Source organism: Musca domestica, unplaced genomic scaffold, assembly GCF_030504385.1.
Source record: "Musca domestica strain aabys unplaced genomic scaffold, Musca_domestica.polishedcontigs.V.1.1 77, whole genome shotgun sequence".
Taxonomy (NCBI): Eukaryota; Metazoa; Arthropoda; class Insecta; order Diptera; family Muscidae; genus Musca; species Musca domestica.
In genome coordinates this window covers 2,658,214-2,685,881 of record NW_026712400.1, presented here as the reverse complement: position 1 = coordinate 2,685,881, position 27,668 = coordinate 2,658,214, and the positions used below count along the sequence as shown (strand labels likewise).

Here is a 27,668-nt window from a genome sequence, read left to right as displayed (position 1 = left end):
GTTCGTACGTTTTCGTATTATAGCCCCCATATAAGGGTATCTCCCGATATTTTGTATTTTCATGATTTTAGCGACATATTTTACCGAAATTATTTAAAATTTCGTATTCGAAGTTCATAATGGGTAGCCTATGACAACATTTTTATATGCAGCTCCTCGTCTTCGTATAGCCCCCATATAACGGTACCTCCCGATATTCGGTATTTTGATGATCTTAGCGTCATTATTCACCGGAGTAGTTTCAAATTACGTATTCAGATATCGTAATGGGAACTACAGTCTGTGACAGAAAATTGTCTATGTAACTCCAGGTCTTCGTATAGGCCCCATATATCAGTACCTCTCTATATTCGGTATTTTGACGATTTTAGGTGCAATAACCATCAAAATTGTTTGAGATGTGGCATTTGAAGTTCGTAATGGTTGCTACAGCCTGTGACAGAAAATTGTCTATGCAGATCCAGGTCTTTGTATAGCTCCGATATAACGGTACCTTCCTATATATTTGATGATTTTACCTACATTATTCACAGTTTTGAATTTGAATGTGGTAACGGCTTATGACAAACAATGCCTATGTAGGTCCACGTCGTATATACCCCAATATAACGGCTATATTCGCTATTTTTAAATTCTAACAGAATTTTTATATATATATTCGCTATTTTTAAATTCTAACAGAATTTTTAACGGATTTTTTTTTTTTTTTTTTTTTTTGAAAATATCCAAATTCCTTCCAAATGGTAGAGCGTATTCAAAGTTCGGCCAAGCCGAACTTACTGCTTTTTAACTTGTTAATTTTACCATGGTCATAGAGACAAAACAATTTATTTTGAAAAATATTACATGAACTCAGCTGTGCTGTCCTTTGTAAACGCAGGGTAAGTATGGGCATGGTACATGGTAGAAGAATATAGGTAGATGCATCAACACTCTCAAACATTGATATGTCAAAAATTTTTAAAAATATCTCCTAAAAATAAATGGATTTTAAAAGTTTCATGTACGACGCCAATCGGAGGACATGCATTTTTCAATAACTTTTACAAATGTCTATATTTTTCATTCAAAAATTTCAATTCCAAAATTAGTTTGACTGTTCATTGTACCAGCAGCTGTGTTGATGCGCCTACCTGTATCATTTTATCATGACATGGTGCAATAATAACTGGAGATAGATTTTCTTTTGATTATACGTCAACCAAATGGCGTAAAACGCATAATTTCGTAGCTCTTTTATATCAAACATCTACATATATACAAATAAAAAAGCTTGTATGTATACTTAAAGAAGGTTAGATTTAAGAATCGAGTCGATTTAAATGACTAATCTAGATTGGCTATTGGATAAAAATGCCGATCAGCTGATGTTTGTTTACGTACGCATACATATAATCATTGTCTGAATGTAAAATTTAGTCAATGCGACTTTGGAGTGCGCCGAAGTACCAATGTAAAAAACCCAGTGATTCATTCTGTTCTGCTGGGGTTATGTGTCTCCATGTCATCACTTTTATCTACAAATTATGAGATATTATCAACACTTTGTCTTCAAGTTTTAATTTTCTCCAAATAAGAAGAAGCATGAAAAATGACAGTCGATTAACTGTGCTTCTCCTTGAAAAGGAGGGTATATAAACATTGTCATTCCGTTTGTAACATCTCTAAATATTCGTCGTAGACCCCATAAAGTATATATACATTTATAATCAGTATAAAATTCTAAATCGATTTAACGATGTCAGTCTGTTGAAATCACGATACAGACTTAATATACCCTCTATACTATGGTGGAGAGCATTGCTTGTCAACACTTGCTCAGTAGTACTGGTTATTCACCATTATCATTGCCTGCAGGGGATTTATGCGTAAACGTACTTTAACACCTAAAATCGCCTCTTGTGAGAACTTATTAAATAGAAATTGATTATGGCGACAAATGAATACAATTTTGGGGGAAAAGACACTGAAAAATGCTGGCAACCCTAGAATGAGAAAGCATTTAGTGAGTAATTGAGAGAGCCCAACAATACAAACATATTTCACTTAATGTTAAGATTAAAACAAATTGCCGGCCCCCTTATTCCAAATCTATGAAACTCTCACCTTTAGTTTTTTGTCAAACGTTGTGGCGTGCGGTAAAAAGATAGATTCGAGTTTAACGTACCCACCACCACTTACAAAATAGTTGTTTTGTTTTGCGAGCTGAAAATCCGTGTTGAATTTCAGCGAAATATCGATCAAGTGAAAAATAAACAAAGCCAATAAAACGGCGGGAATGTGAGATATATCTGTATGTAATGAAGATCAGAGTCCAAAAATGAAAGCAAAACAAGAAAAATAAAAATACTGACCAACTTCGGCAAATAATAAATGTTAAATAATGTACATATCTGCTGAATTGGAACTAAAATACCAAAGGAAAACATCAGAAGCGCGTTTAATATAATTTTTCTTTTAGAACAAGAGTTGGACAAGAAAAGAGCCATCGTACGATATTCTATTAGAAATTCGATTTGAAATGAATACTTATGTTAGTTTGTTGTTGTGTGGCCGAGAAATGCCTACCTACTACTTCAAAATGCCAAACAAACAAAAAACGCGACGGCTTCGAAAGTCATTTAATATTTGTTTTTGTTTTTTTTTTAGATGAGATCTGTGTTTTTTTTTTTTTTTTTTTGCAATGCAAACTTAAAGCTTTTGTGGTCTAGGTGATAACCATTGTGTTTTGACCATGGGAAGACTCACTGTGCTTGGGTCCCCAGACAAATCTTAAAAAAAAAACTTCTTTAACAGCTCGTTTTCAACATCAAACGTGTGTACAGTTTGCTAAGCCAAATCAAGTGACGAAATATCATTTCGGAGTTTTTTTTTTTTAAATATTCATAATTGCCGTTAAGTGAAAACTATATGAATACAAATTGAAAAACAGCGTTCAACAGCAAGAAAATAAAATTGAACCGGTTTTGCTTAATTAATTAAAACATTATTCCGATTTTTCTATTGACGTAAGAAATGCAACCTCACAGTACGCCCGTTCCGAATCTTCAATACTAATTTCTATGCCAACAATATATTTCTAAAATTATGTGAATGAAAATTTTAGTAATTTCACACAATCACATTATTATTCAGTCGGACTTATCTAAATCGACCTAAAATTTACGCCGGCAGGGCCTAAAAGGATTATTTTGATGAGTTACAAACGGAATGACTAACTTAATTTACCCTCCATGTCATGGTACAATAAGTAGGTAAAACTACAGAAATACAGCCCCAAATCTATGTCTGCTCTCTGTCAGAATTATTCAAAAATATTTGTTTCCACTTAATTGATATTTTTCCTCATTAAAAAAAAACAGTAAGGAAAAATCAAAAGGCAGGCAGTGCCGACTATATGATACCCTACACCACTATGCATATCTAGTACAGCTCCCGTGACAAAAGAATTTATTTCAAGTATATCTTACCACCTATTAACATTTGGCTTCGGACCAGTTACAGTTTGCTACAGAGTGCATGATATTTTTTGGAGAAGGAATAATTGAAAAATATATATCGGAGCCAAGTAGCACAGAATGGAAACGTACGTCCCGAAATGCATCCCATTTGAGCTGATATTAGCCATTATTTGCACAATAAACTTGAAATCGGATCAAGGATATATATGTGAGGGACTTAAACACCAAATCGTATGAAACATATATATGGGAACTATAGCTATATCTGAACCAATTTTCTCCAAATTTGATGCACTTGCTTCTAGACTGAATTCGATCAGATGTACAAAAATTGAGGACTTTTTGACAGATATTGAAGATATATATGGGACCTATATTCAAATCTGAACCGATCCTGGTAACATTTAGCAGAGGTATTTCCGAGCTCTATAAGATATCTGATACCAAATATCATTGTTGTCGATTGCATATTACGAATTTGAGGGACTTAAACACCAAATCAAGGACTTAAACACCAAACATATATAAGGGGGCTATAGTTATGACTGAACCGATTTTCACCAAATTTAATGTACTTGTTTCCATATTGAATTCGGTCGGATATGCCGAAATGCAGTTAATTTGGGCTGATATTAGCCATTATGTGCACAAATAACCCGAAATCGGTTGAGGATATATATGGGAGCTATATCTAAATCTGAACCGATCTTGACAAAATTTGATACACTTATTTCAGAGCTGTATTTGACATCTGGTACCAAAGATCATTCCTCTGGAGTGCATATTACGCATGTGAGGAACTTAAAACCCCAAATCGGACGAAACATATATATGGGAGCTTTAGCTATATCTGAACCAATTCTCTCCAAATGTTATATACTTGCTGCTATACTGAATTCGGTGGGATGCACCGAAATACAGGTCATTTGGACTTATACTGCCCATTTGGTGCCAAATTAACCCGAAATCGGTTGAAGATATATGGGAGCTATATCTAAATCTGATCCGATTATCACTAACTTCAATAGGATTCGTCCTTGGGCCAAACAAATATTGTTTGCAAAATTTCATCTCAATCGGATAATAACAGCGATCTGCATTTTGTCACAAGAATACATGGACGGACAGACGGAGTGACATGCATAAATTGACTCAGAAAATAAATCTATGAAGATCCTCAAAAGTAACAATGTTCCTATCTCGCTTCCTTCTACATGTTACAAACAAATTCACAGAGACATAATACCTTACCACTATGTGGTGTAGGGTATAAAAATGAAATGCCTGAATTTTCTCTAAAAAATATGATACAAACTGTTCAATCTTTCAATTATATGTCGATACTGGTTAAGGGTGAGAGTGCATAAAACGCTTCTCAAACTTAGTGCATCGTAATATAATGGTCAAACTCAAACAGAGTTCGAAGAAGGGCAAAATCATCCCACTCCTTCAGATACATCCCCCACCAAAGGGCAACATTTTCAAAGAAAATAATTACCTCATAGAAAGAGAAAGGATCATTCGATTTTAAACAAACTTTGTACATCCCAATATTTTTGCCAGTTCTAGGACAGGTGCTAAAATTCACAATATTGGTCCACCACAAAGGTCAAAATTTCGTATAATTATAACTCTTATAAAATATGAACGTACATACAAAAAATTGGCAGAAGTCGGGCACATTTAGGATATAGAAAGTCCTAATGGGTAGAATACACAAAACGCTTTTTTGACTGGCTTAATTCATTGGCTGGCTTCTTCGTAGAGAAACAAAGCAAAGACCTATGTCTTTGAACAAAGGAGTTTTAGGTTGACATAGTTCGATTTTGGCCCTACGCTCCTTTTTTCATTTCCGAAGAAGCCAGCCAATGACTCACCTTAATGGTGCGCTCATAGCATTGAAGGTTAGCCCCATTGCAAAATAATAGATGTAGTCTAACTTTGAATATAGAATTTGGCAAAACTTTTGTCATTTTCCAAAAAGAAACAATTAAAAAGGTTTTGAATACCCTCCACCAATTTGGACTTATTTGGAAATTATCAAAAAATGAAATCCGTTAAAAATTCTGTTAAAATCTTAAAACTACCGAATATAGGGAGTTACAAAGACGTGGACCTGCATAAACAATTTTTTTCAGAGGCTGTAGTACCCATTACGAAGTGCAAATACGAAATTTGAAACAATTCCTGTGAATAATAGCGCTAAAATCATGAAAATACCGAATATAGAGATGTACCGTTATATGGGGCTACACCTAAACGTGGACCTATATAGCTCATTTTTAACACCAAAAGTTCTGAAGACCAAACACACATTTGTGTAAAATTTTATCAACCTTCGATAGGAAGCTAGAATGATTTCCACAGCCGGACAGACAGACAAACGGAGGAACATCGCTAAATCGACATAGAACTTTATGCTGATCAAGAAATGTATACTTTGTGGGGTCTAAAATCTATATTTCGAGGTGGTACAAATGGAATGTCAAATTTAATATACCTTGCATACTATAGTGGAAGGTATAAAAAATGAATACCTAAAATATTTACGTATGACGATTGACATATTTAACAAAAATAACAAATAATCTCGTATTTTTGGTGTTCCTCCATTTACGCTCCATTTCACTATTGACATGTCACAGCTCTCACATAAAACGAAAGTGTGCAGAGTAACTTCAAAAAAACTCGTACTCTTCGAGCACTCCTACTCACGAGTAGAATCAGCCAAATCTGAGCTCTAATATTATTATAAAAAATTATAAATGTATACATATATAATTAGTACTCTTTAGTTTTGCAAAATTTTGTGGATAATAGTTCTATCAGCGTGTGACGTTTTCATTTAGCATAATTTATAAAAAAAAATAATGGTAATTTGTTGTCTCGCCTTTTGACACAAGATTTTTTTTTAACAATAACACATCTATGCAGGCTTTACTTATATACAGTATATCACATGTAATGGAATATTGATCAATATAAAACAATAGCGAGTGGGAAAATTAGTACATATAATTTTTATTTATATTTTTAAATAGAATATTACATAAGATTTTTTATAATTTTTTTTTCAAAAAATTTTTCCTATAATTATATTTATAAATCGAGATAGGACCCTGCTTTCAATAAATTTGATATTGTACATTACGTACAGCTGGATATAATTATTTGCAATGAGACTACCATGGCAAAACAATAGAAGTAAACTCATTTCCTTAATTCAATATGGCAACCCTTTTCTGATGAACTCGACCTTGTCATTATAGCCTAGACCACATAGTGGTAAAGGTATTATGTCTTTGTGCATTTGTTTGTAACATGGAGAAGTTAGCGAGATAGACCCATAGTTACTTTTGAGGATTTTCATAAAATCATCATCAATCTGAGTCCTTTTATGGATATCTGTCCATGTATTTTTGTGATGAAAATGCAGGTCGCATTTATTATCCGATTGAGATGAAGTCTTTCAAACATCATATGTTTGGTTCAAGGATGAACCCTATTGAAATTGGTGAGAACCGCTTCAAATTTAGATATAACTCCTATATATATCTTCAACCGATTTCGGGTTAATTGTGCACCAAATTTCCAATATAAGTCCAAATAAACTGAATTTTGACACTTCCGACCGAATACAGTCTAGAAGCAAGTACATCAAATTTGGCTATAGCTCCCATATATGTTTCAACCGATATGGTGTTTAAGTCACTCACATACGTAATATGTATTTCGCTCATATTGAACTTTGCCTGCCTGCAAAGAAGAAAAAGACACGGCTGTAAATATCACTCGCTGGGTTGCTAGGTGCCACAATGCAAAAAATACATCGTTGTGTTATTTTTTTTTTCTTCTATTTTTTATTTCCATTGAATCGACTTTTTCCATGCGGGTCGGGTTGGGCATAATAAATAAAAAATTCGTATGTAATCTTAATAAAGTTCATTTCTTCTTCGGAAAATTCGTTTTTAAGTTCCTCAAACGTCAACTTAAATTAACAACACTTTACACTTTTTTGAAGCAGTAGAACGAAAAAATTCGTTATGTAAACACGAATTAATGAAAAAATATACAACTTTAATCTAATTTTTACCAGCAAATAAAAATACAAACAATACCAACAAACGAATTGCAAAACGACCAATGGGTTTCTCAGTACAGGTAAATACGATTTTCATTAAGTCACTCAATAGACATATATAATTGGTGGTGGTGGTTGGCTACATTAAGAACCTGGTACAACGAACAGTGGTTCACAACTGCTATTTTTTTTATTTAAAAGACGTTCAAAATAAATCAATCAATCAGTTTGAATAACAATTTTAACTGTATTCGCGAAGTTATTTTTTACCCTTTTGCCTCAGAATAACTACAAATAAACTTAAATATTATTTCCTCATGCAACTATATGCTCTGTTCCAGATCTGCAAGAAAATAAAGATTTTTTATTTTAAAAGGCAGTAAGTTCGGCCGGGCCGAACTTTGAATACCCTCCGCCATTTTTAACAAATTTGAAAATTTTCAAAAAATTAAATCCCTAAAAAATTCTGTCAAAATTTTAAAAATACCGAATATAGCCATTATATTTGTCATAAGCCATTACCATATTCAAATTCGAAACTTGAAATAAACGGTGGAGGTACCGTTATATTGGAGCTTTGCGGAGACTTTGACCAGCATAGACAATTTTCTGTCATAGGCTGTAGCATCCATTACGAACTTCAAATACGACATCTCAAACAATTTCGGTGGGTTTTGCATCGAACTTCGAATACCAAATTTGATACAATTCCGGTTAATTACGTCGCTGAAATCATCAAAACACCGAATATCGGGAGGTACCTACAGTGGCGGACAAAAGTCTACGTACGACCCCCTTTTTTTGATTTTTACCCAACTTAAAACATTTAAAAGAAAAGTAATGATGCGGTTTTGTTTAGAATTTAATTATATTAGAAATAAAACAAAAATAGCGCATATTCAGCTTAAACTATAAAAGTTTTTAATAAAAAACATAAATAAGGCACTGACAAAAGTGTACGTACGTTTTTTATTTTCCTTTTTGTTGATTCATTGTTTTGCTATAAGTTAACGGTAAAGTACCGTTTATTTACTTTAGCGCTTATTCTTTGCATTTTCTTTTTAATTCCTGGAATTGTGTCACTTGAGTAATATTCCGATCGTGATAATGACGTCGCGCACAGAAATTTCTAAAGATTTGCTAAAATTGGTGGTGGAGCACAGGAATAATAAAAAATCTTTTGGCGAAATATCAAAATTATTAAATTTAAGCAAATCCACGGTGCAAACCATATTTAATAATTTCAAACAATCAAGTTGTTTTGAAAGTAAACCGCGCAGTGGCCGTCCTAAGAAATTAAATCGCAGGGAAGTGTCGTTCATCCGCAATGAAGTAGAGAAGAATCCCAAAATACATGCCACTAATTTGGCCCAGGAGCTGGCAGAAAGATCACAAATTGTTGTCCACCCACGCACAATAACCAGGGCACTTAATAATGAAGGATACCGTTGCCGAGTTCCTCGCAAGAAACCCCTTATAAGCGAGAAAAACCGAAAGCTTCGCTTGGAGTTTGCAAACAAGCATCGGGACAAGGGTTTGGAATTCTGGAAATTGGTGCTGTTCACAGATGAGTCCAAGTATAATGTCTTTGGATATGATGGAAAAGCCAAAGTTTGGAGAAAACCAAATACTGCCCTGCAACCGAAGAACATTGTAAGTACGGTAAAACACGGTGGTGGCAGTGTAATGGTCTGGGGAGCGATTGCAGCCTCAGGAGTAGGAAACCTTGTGTTTGTAGAAGGTAATATGGACCGCTTGCAATACAAGCGCATATTGGGACATAATCTGCAGCCATCCGTGGACAAACTAAACCTTGGTGCGAGCTGGATCTTCCAACAGGACAATGATCCTAAGCACACGGCGAAAATTGTTAAAGATTGGCTGCTGTATTATGCCCCACGACAGCTGCATTCACCCCCACAAAGCCCGGACTTAAATATTATTGAGCATGTTTGGGAAATTTTGGACCGAAAAATCCGAAAGCACGCTATTACTAGTGCTGAACTACTCAAAGAGAAGCTGATGGAGGAGTGGCAGAACATCTCGGTGGAAGAGCTAGAAAATTTAGCTGATTCAATGCCTAGAAGACTCCAAGCAGTCATCGATGCTAACGGCGGCCCAACTAAATATTAATTTTGTTATTTATAAGTAAATTCTTTGAATATTCTTTAATTTTTGAGTTCGTACGTACACTTTTGTCAGTGCCTTATTTATGTTTTTTATTAAAAACTTTTATAGTTTAAGCTGAATATGCGCTATTTTTGTTTTATTTCTAATAAAATTAAATTCTAAACAAAACCTCATCATTACTTTTCTTTTAAATGTTTTAAGTTGGGTAAAAATTAAAAAAGGGGGTCGTACGTAGACTTTTGTCCGCCACTGTATATATTTCTGTCTTAGGGTGCAGTATCCATTTCGAACTTCAAATACCAAATTTGGAACAATTCCGTTGAATAATGTCGCTAAAATCATCAAAATACCTAATATCAGGAGGTACCGTTATATGGGGGCTATATGAAAACGTGGACCTACATGGCCCATTTACGAACTTAACCTGTCTACTCGAAAAATAAACATGTGTGCAAAATTTTAGTCTTCTATCTCAATTCGTTTGAAAGATAGCGTGATTACAACAGACAGACGGACAGACAGGCAGACAGACGGACATCGCTAAATCGACTTAGAGTTTTACGCTGATCAACAATATGTATACTTTGTTGGGTCTGACATGAGTATTTCGAGGCAAAGACCTAAAATGGTAAAGACTAGACAAAATGCATTCTGAGCAAATGGTTTGTGGCTATACTACCTTGAATAACAGCTCATTACAGAGGCATGTTAATATATAAACACAATTATAGGAACGAATGACAAGTAAAAGTTTGGATAATCCAAAATATTGGTTTCAAAATTCTATTCCATATACCTTCCCAAATAATTGCATACTGCTTTAGCGGTTTAAATTGCTTAACATTGGTAACTATGTTGTTACGATGTCATAACAACAGAGGTATTTTTCACAGGGTTGCCATATTTTGACTCTGTCTTGTCCCATCTTTATACTTCTATGTCTTTGTTTCGAGGAGTTACAAACGGAATGACAAAGTTAATATACCCTCCATAGTATGGTGGAGGGTATAAAAATTCCAAAACTGGTAGCAACAGACAATCATAGAAACACTTTTTGGATTGTCTTAAGTCATCAGCTGGCTACTTTGTAAAAGATCAGAGGAGCGTAGGGGAGCATGTATAAATCATGGGCCGAAATTGAACTGAGTCAACCTAAAACTACTATGGTCTTTTACGAAGAAGACAAACGATTAAAAATAGCTTTTTATGTATGTAGTCAAACAACATAATTTTTAAGCGAGGAACATCATTTTGTTGCAGTGTAAGTTCTTGCACTTTTTGGAATTTCAATGGCTTTACCCCGAGCTCATTTTTCAATATTTACCGAATGGAATATGGCGATATGTTCAGCTCACGAGCCATTTTTCGGCCACTGCGACGCGGGTTTCGATCAAGTCGCTTTCTTCCGTCCACTTCCTTGACGTCGGGCTACACTACTATTATCACGGTAAAGAATCACACTATCACGCTTAAATGCCATCACAAATAACTTTTTTTCTGGGAAATTCTCACCAAAATGCTTTTGTACGCTTGTAAACAATATAATTAACTGTCGCTGGAATAATTTTAACAGCTGTCGGTTTTTTCATCTCACCCTGTATTTCGTAATGCGTTTCCAATCATAAAAATCTTTAATAATAAGCCCTCTAAAAACTACCGTTGGTACCCTAAATTGGCGGAATTAAAGAGGTAAAGTCATGCAAGCATATGTTTACATTTTCCCGAAAATTATTAAGTTGATAACATGACGTTGTTAAAATAAACAGGTAAAAAAGTGACTAAGTTCGGCCGGGCCGAACCTTAAATACCCTTTAACACAACAATCGTTATGTGGGGACTACACGAAGACGAGGACCTGCACAAGTAAATTTTTGTCATACGCTCTAGTACCGATTCCGAACTTCAAATAGGACATTTAAAACAATTCCGGCGAATAATGTCGCTAATGCCATACAAAACCGAATAAAGGGAGATACCGTTATATGGGGGCTATACAAAGACGTGGACCTGCATAGGAAATTTTCTGTCACAGATTGAAGTACCCATTACGAAGTACTACTACGAAATTTGAAACGATTCCGCTGAAAAATGTAGCTAAAATCATCAAAATACCGAATGTAGGGAGGTACCGATATATGGGGGCTATACGAACCTTAATAGACAAATTTCTGTCACAGGCTGTAGTATCTATTAGGAACTTGAAATACGAAATTTGAAAGTATTCCGGGGAACAGTGTGGCTAAAATCATCGAAATACCGAATATAGGGAGGTACAGTTGTATGGACCTACATAGCCTATTTTCAATACCAAAAGTTCTGCATACCAAAACACATCTGAGTAAAATTTTATCAACCTACTTCGTTCGGAAGCTGCAATTATTTCCACAGACGAACAGGCATCGCTAAATCGACATAGAATTTTATGCTGATCAAGAATATATATACTTTGTGGGGTCTAAAATGTATATTACGAGGTGTTACAAACGGAATGGCAAACATAACAACCCCTTCAATACTTTGGTAGAAGGTATAATAAAACCAGTTGAGCTTACATTTATGAACATACATACATGGATATGTACGTATAAATGTACATCCATTTCCCCACAAGACAATATAACACATTTAAGATAGCTTGCGACTTCTAAGAATTCACATTTGAAAAAGATTTCGTGTTTGATTCGCCGACACGTAACACGTAATTTGTATGCAATTAAACTTGTTTTTTTCGTTACCCTTTACGAGGTACATTTAGCAATTACATTCAATATCTAATAATAGTAGAGTTGTATGTTTATTAATTTATAATATTTCTCTTGTAGTTTTATACCAACCCATTGCTTGCATTAGCCCATCATCATTAAAACTAGACGTCGAATATATGTAATTATCCGGAATCTTGATTTATAATAATAATCACAATGGTAGAATGTTGTAAAGTATTTACTGTCATATTTTTCAATACAAAAAAAATATCAATTTATAGAAGTGCGATTAAAAGACGCATTGTAATTTTATACTGTAAATAGATCTTTTAAGAACAAAACAATTATTTTAGGAACTTTTGAGTATAACAATAGCATCAGGAAGTTTTTATAGCCATAGGTGAATTTTTAATTTGTCGTGTATTTTTATTTTGACCACATTGCAACTAGGTAAGTGGAGATAGTTTGCCCACCATCTCTTCAAGTGTTTGCTGTAATTCGAATAGACCTCGGAAATAAATTCATATATCAAAGCATTGAATAATTGCAAATATTTAATATTTATGACCTCTTATTTTTAGTCAAATTGATGTAATAAACGAGTAAACAAAGGCTATTGAGAGGCGGGGCAGACCCTCTAATACCATACAACACTATATTTTAGATGAATATTTTGTAGATGTAAAATCTTTTTGATTTGAATGAAAGAAATCTGTCAAAATATAGAGACACATAAATGTATTACTTTTTATATAGTTTAACAAATATTTTCAGGATTTATCGTCATGTCCGGATTAAAAAGGGTGACTCAGCTCAGCCGGGCCGAACTTTTAATACCCTCCACCATTTAGAAGAAACTTGAAAATTTAAAAAAAAATCGTAAAAAATACCATTTAAATGAAAACCGTTATTTGGGGGCTATACGAAGTACCGATTCCGAACTTGAAGTACGAAATTTAAAACGGGCGGGTATATTAACTTTGTCATTCCGTTTGTAACATCCCTAAATATTCATCGTTGACCCCATAAAGTATATAAATCGACTTAGAATTGTATGCTGATTATGAGCATACAATTCTAAGTCGATTTAACAATGTCCGTCTGTCTGCCTGTTGAAATCATGATATAGCCCACATTATTTGACGTAGACCTTCAAAATTTGACAGAACAATTTGTATTGTATCTAGAATGGTTAGTATTAAAAATGAGATATATCGGTTCACGTTTTGCTATAGCCGCCATATAACGGTACCTCCCGATATTCGGTATTTTGATGATTTCCCCCACATTTTTTCCACGGATTTGTCTAAAAGTTGGTATATGTAAGTCATAATGGGTTCTAATTTCACAAGCAGAACATTGCATGTATAGGTCCACGTTTTCGTATAGCCCACACATAATGGCACCTCCCGATATTCGGTATTTTGATGATTTTTGCACTTTTTCCAACGGATTTGTTTAAAAATTGGTTTTTGTAGGTCATAATGGGTTCAGCTCGTGTGGGGAAAAATTGTATGTATAGGTCCACGTTTTGGCATATCCCCCATATAACGGAACATCCCGATATTCGGTATTTTGATGATTTTTGCGCGTTTTCCAACGGATTTGTCTAAAAATTGGTTTTTATAGGTCATAATGGGTTCTAGCTCGTGTGGGGGAAAAATTGTATGTATAGGTCCACGTTTTGGCATAGCCCCCATATAACGGTATTTCCCAATATTCGATATTTTGATAAAAATTGGTGTTTGCAGTTCATAATGGGTTTTAGCCCGGTGGCAGAACAGATCCACGTTTTTCTAAAGCGTAAATATAACTATATCCATCGATATTCGGTATTTTGATAATCCACAGTCAAAATATGGCAACCGTGTGAAAATACCTCTGTTGTTATGATATGATAACAACATAGTTACCAATGTTAACTGATTTAAACCGCTAAAAAAATGTACATTCAAAGACATAGAAGTGTAAAGATGGGACAAGACAGAGTCAAAATATGGCAACCCTGTGAAAATACCTCTGTTGTTATGATATCGTAACAACATAGTTAGCAATGTTAAGCGATTTGAACAGCTTATAGCATGTTTCCATTGGAAACCTAACAACGCTGTTCGCTCTCAGAATTAGGTACACGAATTAACCCGTTCATACGGCACGATTCGTAATTCATAGTAAAATAATTCCTTTTTCCAAAAATTTTGTTTGTTGATTTTAATGGGAATTTATACGAAAATACATGAAATTCTCACTTATATGAATAAAAGAAATTATTGTTTTCCTCCCAAAGATTTTTTTTATTATTAATTTTACAATTTTCATTCATGTTTTCAACTTTTTGTGTAAATGTTGACATTTTGAACATATATTTGTGTTTTCCCATTTTTAAATTCTGCTGGAGAGACACTTGTCAAACATTTTTTCTGCCGATAGAAACATTTTGAAAATATTGCCTCTTTTGTTTGCAGTTTTCTGTGGAAATTTCAACTCGTGGACAAAATGCGCACCTCGAATGAGAGAGAAAACAAAATTTACTTTCGTTTGAATGTACATACGCCATTCAACATTGTAGTTTTCATTCATAATTTTCAGTCTTCCCAAAAATTTTTAAAATTTCATTAAATTTTCCTATTTTTAATTTTTAAATGTCATAATTTATTTTTCCGATAAATGCTCTCATTTGTTAGGGATGAGACATATTTTTTCGTTGTTCTGAGAGTGATTTGATTTGAACAACGTACAAATATAAGTGTTCGCTCAGGAAATTTTGTGTGAAGAATTAGGTAGTTTTTTCATAGTTAAGGGTCAAACAACGAATAGAGAGCGAATCAAGTGCAGTGGAAACGCCACATTAGGCAATTTGCAATTAATTGGGAAAATCTATGGAACAGAATTTTAAAACCCAAATTTTGGATTTTTCAAACTTTTATTTGTCATTTTGTTTCTATAAATGTGTTTTTAATATTAACATAGTAATGTCATAAGCTGTTATTCTAGATAGTATAGACACAAAGCATTTGCTCAGAATGCATTTTGTCTAGTGTTTACCATTTTATGTTTTAGTGTTTTATTTAGGGGTTAAAATGGACCAAACACTGAAAAATTTCCTGATTTTGCAGTTGCTCTACAGGTCGCAATTATAGACCAATCGACGCGGAAGTAAGCATGAGGTTAGAGCTTAGGGCTGGGCAGAAGCCTTCCAATTTCGGGTAATGTTTAGTGGGTGAATAGCCCATAACATTTGTGTTAAATAAAAGTCAAATTTTTGATTAAACCGAGAATATTTTTAATCCAGGCGAAATCACAAATAGACGAACAGGACAATTCTGGCCGTTACATAGATGCCGATAGTAAATCTATCGGATATATAGCGACATTCATACAATGTATATATACAAAGGAAGGGGATATTAGCTAGAATGCTTATATCTCAAGAATGGCTGGACCGATTTTGACAAATTTTGTCAATTCAGAATGCCCTCTTGGCATAAAAGTATAAAATCTAAAAAAAATTGCATAAAAATATGTCATTAATGATGTATATAGATTTTGTAGTATTTTGTGACATTTTTTATATTTTCATATTTTTTATCGCCTGCGATTTTTTCATTTGGACTTATACTATTGAAGTGCATATTTTGTTATATTTTTTCAACTTACAACACAGTTTGGGATTATTATATACAGATTGCAATTATCGTCCGATCCTCACGAAAATTTTCACACGGGTAGGGTTAGGTTCAGAAGGGCTAGGCGTATAGTTTTCAAAGATGTCCGCAATATATTTAGGGGTTGAAATGGACCAACAACTAATAATGTGTTTAATTTTGCAGCTGTTATAAAGGTTAAAAATAGAAACCAAAGGACGAGAAGTCTCGCTTGAAGTTAGAGTTAGGACAGCGCGTAGAATGGACCACTACTTTTGTGTGAAAAAAACCAACATTACTAACGGGCGATATCCGAAATACACAAAAGGCGAACTTCTGGCTTTTTTATGCTGATTTCATTGACGAATATAGCCAAATATCGTAGACAAGAAAATCATATAGATGAGTCTAAATTTGGAGATACAGAGGGGACTCTTGCTTTTGGAGATGATCACAAAATATTTAGGGGTTCAAATGAACCAAAAACAGAAAAATGTTCCTGATCACACAATTGAAACCAATCGACACAAATGTTTGCATGAGAAGAGAGTAAAGGCCAGGAAAAAGTCTAGCATTTTGGATGACCATTGGATTATATTCAGCTGTAAATTGACCACAACAACTAACAGCACGAAGGAGTGCGTAATTATTGGGCAAATATCTCTGGTTGCTAAGGTAATATGTGGACAGTGCTCCATTACAAAAACGAAATATTCCAAAATGGATTTAGACATAAGGGGGCTTCTATCATATTGTAGTGTTGTAGGGTATCACATAGTGGGCCCCGCACGACTATAGCCTTTGCTTAATTGCTTTTTTTTTTTTTTTGTTGATAAATTTTACTGCATTATGGAAACGGTCTTAGTGGTGTATGAAGTTTAAAGTGAAACACGCTTTTATACAAAAAGTGTTTCCCTTAACATAATGTGGAGGGTATTGAAAGTTCGTATTGAAATTGTGAGTATTGAAAGTGCGAACTTAATGTTTTTTACTTGTTTATATTAACATACCTCTGTCTTGAGCTATTTTTCTAGGTAGTATAGACACAAACCATTTGCTCAGAATGCATTTTGTCTAGTCTTTACCATTTTAGGTCAGTTGTTGCGAATGCAATTTGTCTATTCTTTACCATTTTAGGTCTTTGCTTTGTACCTCTACGAAGAAGCCAGTAGATGACTTAAGCCTATCGAAATAGCCTTTTATGTACTCTTACCTTAAGGTATATTATTGAGTTAGAACAACTAATATTTTAACAAAAACAACATTGTTATAAAACTAAATTTGCCATTGAAAAAGTTTAAATAATGGGCTTCTGTCAAAATGGTTAAATCTTTGACATATTTTATTATAATTAATTAACAAACAAATGGAAAACAACTATTCTACCTTATTAAATGTACCTTGGATAAATCTGGCTGAATAAATGCGGATAGTTAATAAATCACAATAATCAGGGTTACCTGTATAAACATTTCTATTTAAATTTATATATTTTGATAAAAAAATGTCCCCAAAAGTTTTTGAAACACTGATCCATTCCATATACAAATGTCAACATTTACATGAAATCTTTTATCAAATACATGTGCAGCCTAGTTACTCTGACTCATAATTTTACAAAAAAAAATTAAAAAAAAAAAAAAAAAAAAACTTATCTAATCATTCAACAAACGGTATCATATCGACGTGGAGGTCCTCAGTTTGTTTCTAATCTCAATAAATGCAAACAATCCTACAGTTTGTCATCTACTTTTTGCAAAACGAAAAATTAACACAATATTAAAAGAAATGCCGTTTTGGAAAGTTATTAAATTAATATATGATGTAATTTCATTTAAAGCGTTCCTAAAAAAATTGATTTTGTTTTTTTTTTTCATTCTTGGAAATATTTCTTTACAAGTTTTTTAACTTCTGTGCAGTAGGTCCCGGATGGAGTATATATATAACTGATTTTGTCCCTTAAGACGTAGGGTCTAAAACCGTTACAGTTTGTAGGAATGAAGCCAAAAATTGTTTAATTTTTTGGTGAAAAAGTGAACTCAAAGTCCCATACCAAATCGGTCAGGTTTTCGAGCTTTATAGTATGATCTAAAATTTTATTATCTAGGACGAGGGTTTCGACACATCCAGTACATCATTTTTTCTCATTTTTTAGAATTTGTATACTGTCCACCATTCTATGGAGGGTATATTAGCTTTGTCATTCCGTTTGTAATTCCTCGAAATATTCATAATACACCCTACAAAGTATATACAGGGTGAGATAAAAAAACTACAACAAAGTCAAACTCCATATTTTTTACATTTTTTCTAAATTTTATTAAATGAAAGGAACAAATGTCGGAAATAACATCAAATTTTAGAATAAGTTTAGATTTGTTTGAATTGGTCATCTTTTGGGCGAATTATGGTCTTTAAACGCAAGTGAAACCGTCACACGCTGCCCGAATGTTGCTCTGCAGTATTTTGGCCCATTCCCGGCGAAGCGCTTGCTTGAGGTGATCGACACTTTGGTATTTTTTAGTGCCAACCTTGCTTTCTAAAATACTCCAGACACAATAGTCCAACGGATTGGTATCCGGAGATTTTGGTGGCCATTGTGAGCTGGAAATGAAGAGAGGAACCTCATTTTGTAACCGTTCTTGGGTAGCGCATGCTGAGTGCGATGTTGCTGAGCCCTTTTGTATGTCCAGGGTCTGCGGGCAATATGTTTGCGTGCCCAAAGCTTTAATACACCCTCCAAATATTTTCGCAGTAATATTCGACATTTATGATGCCACGGTCGATTAATACAAGCGGAGAGCGACCATCGGCTGTTTTGGCGGCCCACACCATCACCATGGTCGGCGCTTGAGTTCTGGTGGCCAACAAAAGGTGCACATTTTCATCTGACCTCTTTGGCAAGTAAACACGATCATTTTGTTTGTTTACAAACTGCTGGACAACTAGTGTTTCCTCATCGGAGAAAACCAAGTTAGGCAGTTCACCACTTTCGGCCAAGCGAAGCAACTCTTTAGCACTTTTCTATTTTCTTTCAGTTGCGGTGCAAGTTCTTGCACTTTTTGTAATTTCGATGGCTTTACCCCGAGCTCATTTTTTAATATTTGCCGAATGGAATATTGCGATATGTTCAGCTTACGAGCCATTTTCGGCCACTGCGACACGGGTTTCGATCAAGACGCTTCTTTACTTTTCGAACCATTTCAGCTGATGTTGCTGTTTTCTTCCGTCCGCTTCCTCGACGTCGGGGCTACGCTACCTGTATCACGGTAACGAGCGATGGTACGAAACACAAAAAATGTATTCACATTTAAATGCTGGAGTGTTCTAACGATAGCCACTCACGAATAACTTTTGCTAGAAAATTCTCACCAAAATGCTTTTGTACGTTTGTAAACAATATCATAAGCTGTCACTGGAATAATGTTTACAGCTGTCGGACGAGTGGCTTAGAAATGACAGCAGTCTGAAGTTGGTTGCAGTGTTTTTATCTCACCCTGTATATTCTTGATCAGCGTAAAATTCTAAGACGATCTTGCGATGACCGTCTGTCTGTCTGTTGTAATCACGATATCGAATCATATGTAATCACAATATCGAATCACGCTAAAAGAATTGAGATAGAAGGCTACAATTTTGCATACATGCATATTTTACCAGTATGCAGGTTAAGTTCTTAAATGAGCCATATTCACGGTCAACGTTATTCGGTATTTTCATGATTTCAGCGACATTATTTACCGGAATTGTTCATTTAAGTGGTAGTTTTGGGAATTTTTTTTGATTTATTTTTAAGTTCCTTTCAAATGGTGGAGGGTATTCAAAGTTCGGCCTTAGTTGATATTCATAACTCAAGATTATAAAAGTCCTCATTTGCAAACATTTATTTAACAAACTGTATGTACGTGTACTTCGCAGTGAAGTGTTAATTGCGAAAAACCCCTATGTTTTTTCATCATACTCAGCCCATTTTTATTTTATTATTTTATTATCTAAACAATTGGCATGCACACATTGTTATCGATCGATGACAATTCCATCTTAAAACCGTATTTTCTAATTCATGTTCTCTCCCTCTGACTTTTTTTTAGAACTCAGAAACCGGCGAGGTTAGCTATATTCAAACGGATGCCGACAAAGTCCAACAACTGAGCTATGACGCCGAAACGGGCGAACCCATCATTGGAAAAATAAGGGTGCGCTACATTAAGCAAAAAAACTTCCAGATACCAAAAAAACTGCTACGTGGCTCACCATGCGAAGAATTCGAAAAGGAAATGCTCGGTCGCAGTGAAGAGATATATCAGGAACCATGCGCCAGTATTAGCAAAGAGCCACCAGCATCAACGGTACAAACTGTCAAACCGAAATTGAAATGTAAAACAAAGACCTACAATCGTGATGACTTCATCAATATGGAAGGTGTTTCTAATGTAAGTGGATGCGATCTCCATAGTAATATAAATAAATTATGGGATATTTGTTTTTTTCTTTATTTATTTATATACCCTCTACCATACTACGGAGAGTATATTAACTTTGTCATTCCGTTTGTAACCCCTCGAAATACTCATGTCGGACCCAACAAAGTATATATATTCTTAATCAGACGATGTCCATCTGTTTGTCTGTCTGTTGTAATCACGCATGGAAGGAATTGAAGGAATGTAGGCCCACGTTTTCATATAGCCCCCATAAAACGGTACCTCCCGATATTCGGTATCTTGATGATTCTAGCGACTTTATTCACTGTGAAATTGGAATTGTTTATTTCAAGTTTCGAATTTGAATATGGTTATCACAAACAATGCCTAGGTAGGTCTACGTCGTACAGATCCCAATATAACGATTATATTCGATATTTTTAAGATTTTAATAGAATTTTTAATGGATTTTATTTTTTGAAAATTTTCAAATTCGTACCAAATGGTGGAGGGTATTTTGCTTGATTCTACTTCCAGCAATTCATCACCTATACCTAATCTTCCTTCATCCAATCCCTCTACGTCAAATAATCCAATTAGTTCATACAGTACTTCCGTTAATGATGTACCTCCTACCAGGCTTGAACACCTAACAAACCATGATCCTGAATCAGTCGTCAATCCTTCTTCTCCTTATAACGTAACCCCTGTTGAGGTTATCCTTACTGCCGTCCCACCAAAAAGAAGCATTTTCATTTCAAGACTTCCAGCGGATACCACTACTGAGACAATTGACCGTTACATCATATCTAAAATTGGAAAATTTAATGATATTAACATACATAAATTCAATTTTTCGCAACAACGTTCAATTGCATCATTCAAAATTACAACCTCTGATGATATGTATACTCGTCTTATTGATCCTGAGTTCTGGCCGAAACATACTATAGTTCGTGAATACGTATATAGAGAAAGACAAATGCCTAATAATAATGGTTACATTCATCAAAACTCTGTTAACTTTTCAAAAAACTAAACACTTTTTGTAATGATACATTATCTATTGCCTATCAAAACGTCCGCGGTATTCGATCTAAAATATCGAAATTGTATGTTGACAGTTTTACCTTTGAACATCATATCTTAGTAATGACTGAGACCTGGTTAAATGAACGTATTTTAAACTCGGAAATTCTGTCAAATAAATACAATATCTTTAGACGTGACCGTGTAAGCAACGGCGGTGGAGTGCTCATAGCTGTTTCCAATATATTTTCGTGCCAATTACTGGATCTTGATTCTTCCCTTGATATTGAGTTCATTGCTGTCGAAGTAAAAAACAATTTGAAAAAAATGTTTATAACATGCTCATATATTCCTCCATCATCACCGCAAATAATTTATGAAAAGCATAGCCATGCATTAAAAGCAGTTTTACAAAAAACTAAGCCAGAGGATCTAATTTGTATACTTGGCGATTTTAATATACCAAACATGTTGTGGAATTTTTTACCTGGGGATAAATACCTGCTGCCCGAAAATATACACAAATTTTATGAATTATTCTTCGATACACTTTTTGATCTTGGTATTTTTCAAATAAATTGTATCCGTAACACCTATAATAAGTTATTGGACCTGATATTTGTAAATCAAGTGGATGAATGTTACATTCAACGAATTGATCCGTTAACATTTCCCGAAGACCAGCACCATCCAACTATCAAAATTAATGTTTCGTTTCCTACTGGAAACCAAATCATACCCGTGACTCAAAGTGAGAAATCCTTATGTTTTTCGAAAACAAACTTTGAGCAGTTACGTGAACTTATGCATAACACAGACTGGGATATCCTTTTGTCTAGCACTTACGATTTAAATGGTGCTATCGATATTTTTTACAAAAAGCTATACGATTTTATTGATATTAGCGTACCGAAATATGTAATTAAGAAGCTTTCTGGGCCACCATGGAACTCTACAGCTTTGGCAAAGGCTAAAAATGTGAAAAATAAACAATATAAGAAATACAAAAAGACAGGATCTTCCATTGACTACGGAAGATATTCTGTAGCACGGTCTGAATATACTACTATGAATAATATTTGCTATTCAAATTATCTGACAAAACTCAAAAACAACTTTAAACAGAATCCGAAGTCTTTCTTCAAATTTGTCAATTCGAAGCGCAAATCCACCGATTTTCCACCAAATTTAAAGTATGATGATGCTGAATCCTGTGATATAAATGTTATATCTAACATGTTTGCAGACTTCTTCAGTACAACATATTCTACTAAAACATTTAGCGGCAACAACTACCCCTTCGAAATTAATACTAATCAATCAATATCTATTTCACTATTAAACAGCTCTATGGTTTTAAATGGACTGAAAACTTTAAAGTATAGCTATGATTTTGGACCAGATAATATCCCGAGTTGCATCCTAAGGAAGTGCGCCGATGCTTTTGTTTATCCTCTTACCATATTGTTCAATGCTTCCATAACTCAAGCTGTTTTTCCTGAGGTTTGGAAAACATCGTATATCATTCCACTCCAAGGCATTAGATAAAGTTAATCATAAATTATTACGATTAAAACTTAAAAACATTGGATTTACAAATAGAAGTTCCGAATGGATTTTTTCATATCTACAAAATAGAACACAAAAAGTATGTTTTAAAAACGCCATTTCGAAGAGTATTATGGTTTCTTCTGGAGTCCCACAAGGAAGTCATCTAGGACCAATCCTATTTTCTTTATTTATAAATGATCTACCTTCATCTATAAAATTTTCAAATATTTTGATGTATGCCGACGATGTGAAAATGTTTCTTAGCATTTCGGAGATATGTAAGAATCAGCTGCTTCAAAATGATTTGAATTCGTTTGTTAACTGGTGCAACATTAATCTTATGGAAATTAATTATTCGAAATGCAAACTTATGAGATTCACAAGAAAAAAATTATTGGATACTTGTTACACCCTCGGTGATTATTCTCTGGAAAAAGTTGATACATTCGTTGATCTTGGAGTTGTATTGGATTGTAAACTTAACTTTAAATCTCATATTTCTGTTTCTATAAACAAAGCAAAATCAGTTCTTGGTTTTGTGAAACGTTGGAGTAAAGAGTTTAAGGATCCTTATGTTTCAAAAAATTTATACATGTCAATTGTTCGCCCAATTTGGGAATACTCTTCGGTCATATGGGATCCAATTTATAAAACACACAGCGACCGCATCGAGTCTGTTCAAAAACAATTCCTACTTTTCTGTCTACGAAGTTTGAACTTTTCATATGATAATCTTCCACCATACACTGATAGACTCTCACTGATCAAGCTGCCAACTCTGGAAAGCCGTAGAAAAATGCTAAATGTCTCATTTCTTTATAATGTGATTATGGGTGATATTTCTGCTGGCTTTCTTGTTAACAACATAAATTTCAATGTTCCTCAACGTACTACCCGCCACTATGCACCACTAGCAATTCAATTCTCCAGGATGAGCTATGCAAACGCTGATCCTTTAACAAGAATTTCAAAAGATTTTAACGCGTTTTATAATTTTATCGATTTTACAATGGATATTAATACTATAAAAAGTAAAATAATAATGTTTTTAAATTCTTAATTTTAATTATACAATTATTTGTTATGTACATATATAGTCTGTAAGGAATTATCCATAGACTAATAGATTAAATAAATAAATAAAAACTGCTTCTTAACTTGATTTTTCTTTTTTTTTTTTTTTTTTTTTTTTTTGAATGTACAACTGTGACATATATGGGAGAAAAGCAGGGAATGAAGGAAAGAGTATTTAATTAAATCAGTATTTGCGAAGTAAGATAGTAGTTTGGAGAATGATTTAGCGCGACAAATTTGTGTAGGTGATGAAACTATAGGTCTTCTAGTTTTGCAATTTTTTCTTCGATATCATAAAGGAAAAATCGGTTATTGTAGAATTTTTTTTACATTTTTCCACTTCTACAACTGAGCGTCTTTGCTCTTTGTCAAAGGTATACATTTGAACAAATTGTGAGCATATGATTGCATAACTTTACCTTCTCATACTCTGCTCCAAACCCGCAAAAATCTAATAATTTTGCAATTTGTTTTTTCGATAACGTAAATGAAAAATGGTTTATCGTAGTAAACATTTTTACATTATTGCAATTCTGGAACAGACCACATGTTAAACATTGATAGCTCATACTGTCTTAGAAAAGATTAACATTATTTCAAATAAGCATTTCCATCTCTGCATTTTCAGTATTTGACCTGTCAAATTTAACTTCATTGAAAATCTCCGATCTGTGATTTGTGTATTTTCATAATCTTAAACCCTATGGGGGAAGGTACCAAAAGGAATGGTTCGATCTCTACCATTTTTATAACAGAACTTGTGTTGAGGGAAATATTGAGATGTGCCAAGTCTGAATGGAATCGGATGTTAAGTTCATGTTTTATGAGCTTCATAAATATTCAAAACTTCCACCCTTTGTGGGGGAGGTACCAGAAGGAATGGACCGATATATCCCATCTTCACAGCTGATCTTGTGTTAGTAGAAATGATGGTATGTGTGAAATATGAAGAGAACCGGATTTTATTGTTGTCGGATTTTATGATCGTCTTTTGTTATTCAAATTTTTGATTCTCTGTGATGGAGGTACCAGAAGGAGTGGGCCGATATATTTCATCTTCACACCAGACCTTGGGTTAATAAAAATATTGTGATGTGTGTAATTATAATCGGACTCTTACATCACATTTTACGAGAGTTTAAATTATTTTAAATTTTCACCCTTTGGGGGAGGTACTTGATGGAATGGACCGACATTGTCCATTTTCCCACCTGACCTAGTACTGACGCAAATATTAGGATTTGGAAAGTTGGAGTAAAATCGGATTATCGTTTCTCTTTCTGTGCAGATAATACATTTTTTTTAAATTTCGACCTTTTGTTGGGGTGGCACCAGAAGGAGTGGACCGATGTAGCCCATCTGCGAATTCGATCTAAGTTTGACAAAAATATTACGAAATACCATGTTTGGATCAAAGCGGATACCCCCTTCGAGAGTCATCGAGCGCATCAGCCAGACAGACAGTCGGATGGACATCACTAGAACGACTCCAAATGTGCTGAAATGGATTTGATCCTAATTGATCTAAGTTTGACTAAATTATCGTGCGCACCAGCCAGGCAGACAGATGGACGGACATCACTAGAACGACTCCAAATGTCCTAAAATGGATTTGATCCAAAGAGACCTGGGGTATAAAACCGTTAGTTCGACTAGGCACGTCTTGAGCGTATCAAATGATATATACCCTCTCTAGCCACATGGCTGAGCGTATTACTGCCTCTTATACCTTATAAAATTACATTTATAAATCTTTATATAATTTATTTCTGACATGAAGCAGTCATATTCTCAGGGCTGCATTTTTCTAGTTTTACGAAGCTTTTCTGACTCTTTATTGTACTATGCTTATAAATACAGGGTAAGATGAAAAAAACTGCAACCAACTTTAGACTGCTGTGATTTCTAAGCCACTCGTCCGACAGCTGTCAAAATTATTCCAGTGACTGCCCATTGTATTGTTTACAAGCGTACAAAAGCATTTTGTTGAGAATTTTCCAGAAAAAAAGTTATTTGTGATGGAATTCAAGCGTGATAGTGTGATTTCTCTATATTTGACTGGAAAACCACAAGTCGCTATCGTCAGAGCACTCCAGCATTTAAATGTGTGTGTGTCTGGTATCATCGCTTGTTACCGTGATACTGGTAGCGTAGCCCGTCGTCAAGAAAGTGAACGGAAGAAAACAGAAATGGTTCGAAAAGTAAAGAATCGATTTGATCGAAACGCGCGTCGCAGTGGCCAAAAAATGGCTCGTAAGCTGAATATATCGCAATATTCCATTCGGCAAATATTGAAATAAGTGCAAGAAATGCGAGTTTGTAAACAAACAAAATGATCGTGTTTACTTGCCGAAGAGGTCAGCTGAAAATGTGCACCTTCGGTTGGCCACCAGAACTCAAGCGCCGACCATGGTGATTGTGTGGGCCGCCAAAACAGCCGTGGCATCAGAATAAATGCCTTGGGCACGCAAACATTTTGGCCGCAGACCTTAGACATTCCAACAGGACTCAGCACCATAGCACTCAGCACGCGCCATCCAAGAAAATGAGGTTCCTCGCTTTATCTCCAGCGCAAAATGGCCACCAAAATCTCCGGATACCAATCCGTTGGACTATTGTGTCTGCAGTATTTTGGAAAGCAAGGTTGGCACTAAAAAATACCAAAGTGTCGATCACCTCAAGCAAGCGCTTCGCCGGGAATGGGCCAAAATACCGCAGAGCAACATTCGGGCAGCGTGTGACGATTTCATTGGCCGTTTGAAGGCCATAATTCGCGCCAAATCTAAACTTTTTCTAAACTTTGATGATATTTCCGACATTTATGCTTTCATTCAAAAAATGTTTAAAAAATGTAAAAATTACGGCGTTTGACTTGGTTGCAGTTTTTTTTTTTATTTCACCCTGTTTATATGATTACACAAGGTTAGCATTTGCGACCGAAAAAATTTAAATTTGTATTACACTTTTCAAAATTATTGAACGGACCGTATTGAATTCTAGCAAATGATTGTACAAAAAAGTAAAACTGCACTTATATCTTATTAAATTGCCTTCGTATTGGTGTATACAATCTCTATACATAATTTATGTTATTATTTCTATTTCTAGGACATCATATTGGGCTATAACAAGTCCAATTATCGCATGTTATTGCTGCCGACTTTATTCTTCTTCAATGTTTATGCTGCTGTCATTGTGATGATATTGGAAATTTTCTTTCATTTCTGGGCCCACTTTAAGAACGGTGTCAACATGAACAAGGATATATACTATCGCAGTCCTCTGCATGTCATGACCTCACAATTCTGTGCTAGGTGTCGTTCTGAGTCGGAAATGGAGGCAAACATTTTTCGTCATCTTAACAAGCAGATGCGGCTGGCACGACAATCGAAAACATTAAAGAATGTTTCAAAGGCAATTGGTTAATGGAAGAGGGTAGTGTAGTGCCGACAACTATGCCGACAAAATGCCGTTTATGTACGAATAATGCACAAGATATGTAAATCTGTAACAAATTTGCAACAATTTTTTAAACAAATTAAATTATAAATGGATGATAAAAAGAAAAA

The 27,668-nt window shown here is 34.5% G+C and overlaps 1 protein-coding gene across 5 annotated transcripts; it reads left to right on the top strand.

Annotated features, from left to right (window-relative positions):
• Positions 1-2,103: 2,103 nt before the first annotated feature.
• LOC101888947 (uncharacterized) lies at positions 2,104-27,668 on the top strand. 5 transcript variants are annotated; one of them, XM_059130584.1, is made up of 4 exons: positions 2,104-2,293; positions 7,558-7,622; positions 20,113-20,454; positions 27,208-27,668. In XM_059130584.1, the coding sequence occupies exons 2-4, from the start codon at positions 7,605-7,607 to the stop codon at positions 27,523-27,525; spliced, it is 678 nt and encodes a 225-aa protein (XP_058986567.1). In that variant the 5' UTR covers positions 2,104-2,293; positions 7,558-7,604; the 3' UTR covers positions 27,526-27,668. The 5 variants fall into 5 exon arrangements, with proteins under 5 accessions (XP_058986567.1, XP_058986566.1, XP_058986563.1 ...); XM_059130583.1 differs by having other exon boundaries at positions 7,486-7,622; XM_059130580.1 differs by having other exon boundaries at positions 7,483-7,622.

Excerpts from the sequence above, each read along its gene's own strand:
- LOC101888947 (XM_059130579.1), top strand. Across the intron at positions 7,623-20,112 it reads CAATGGGTTTCTCAGTACAG|AACTCAGAAACCGGCGAGGT; the intron begins GTAAATACGATT and ends ACTTTTTTTTAG. Across the intron at positions 20,455-27,207 it reads ATATGGAAGGTGTTTCTAAT|GACATCATATTGGGCTATAA; the intron begins GTAAGTGGATGC and ends TTCTATTTCTAG.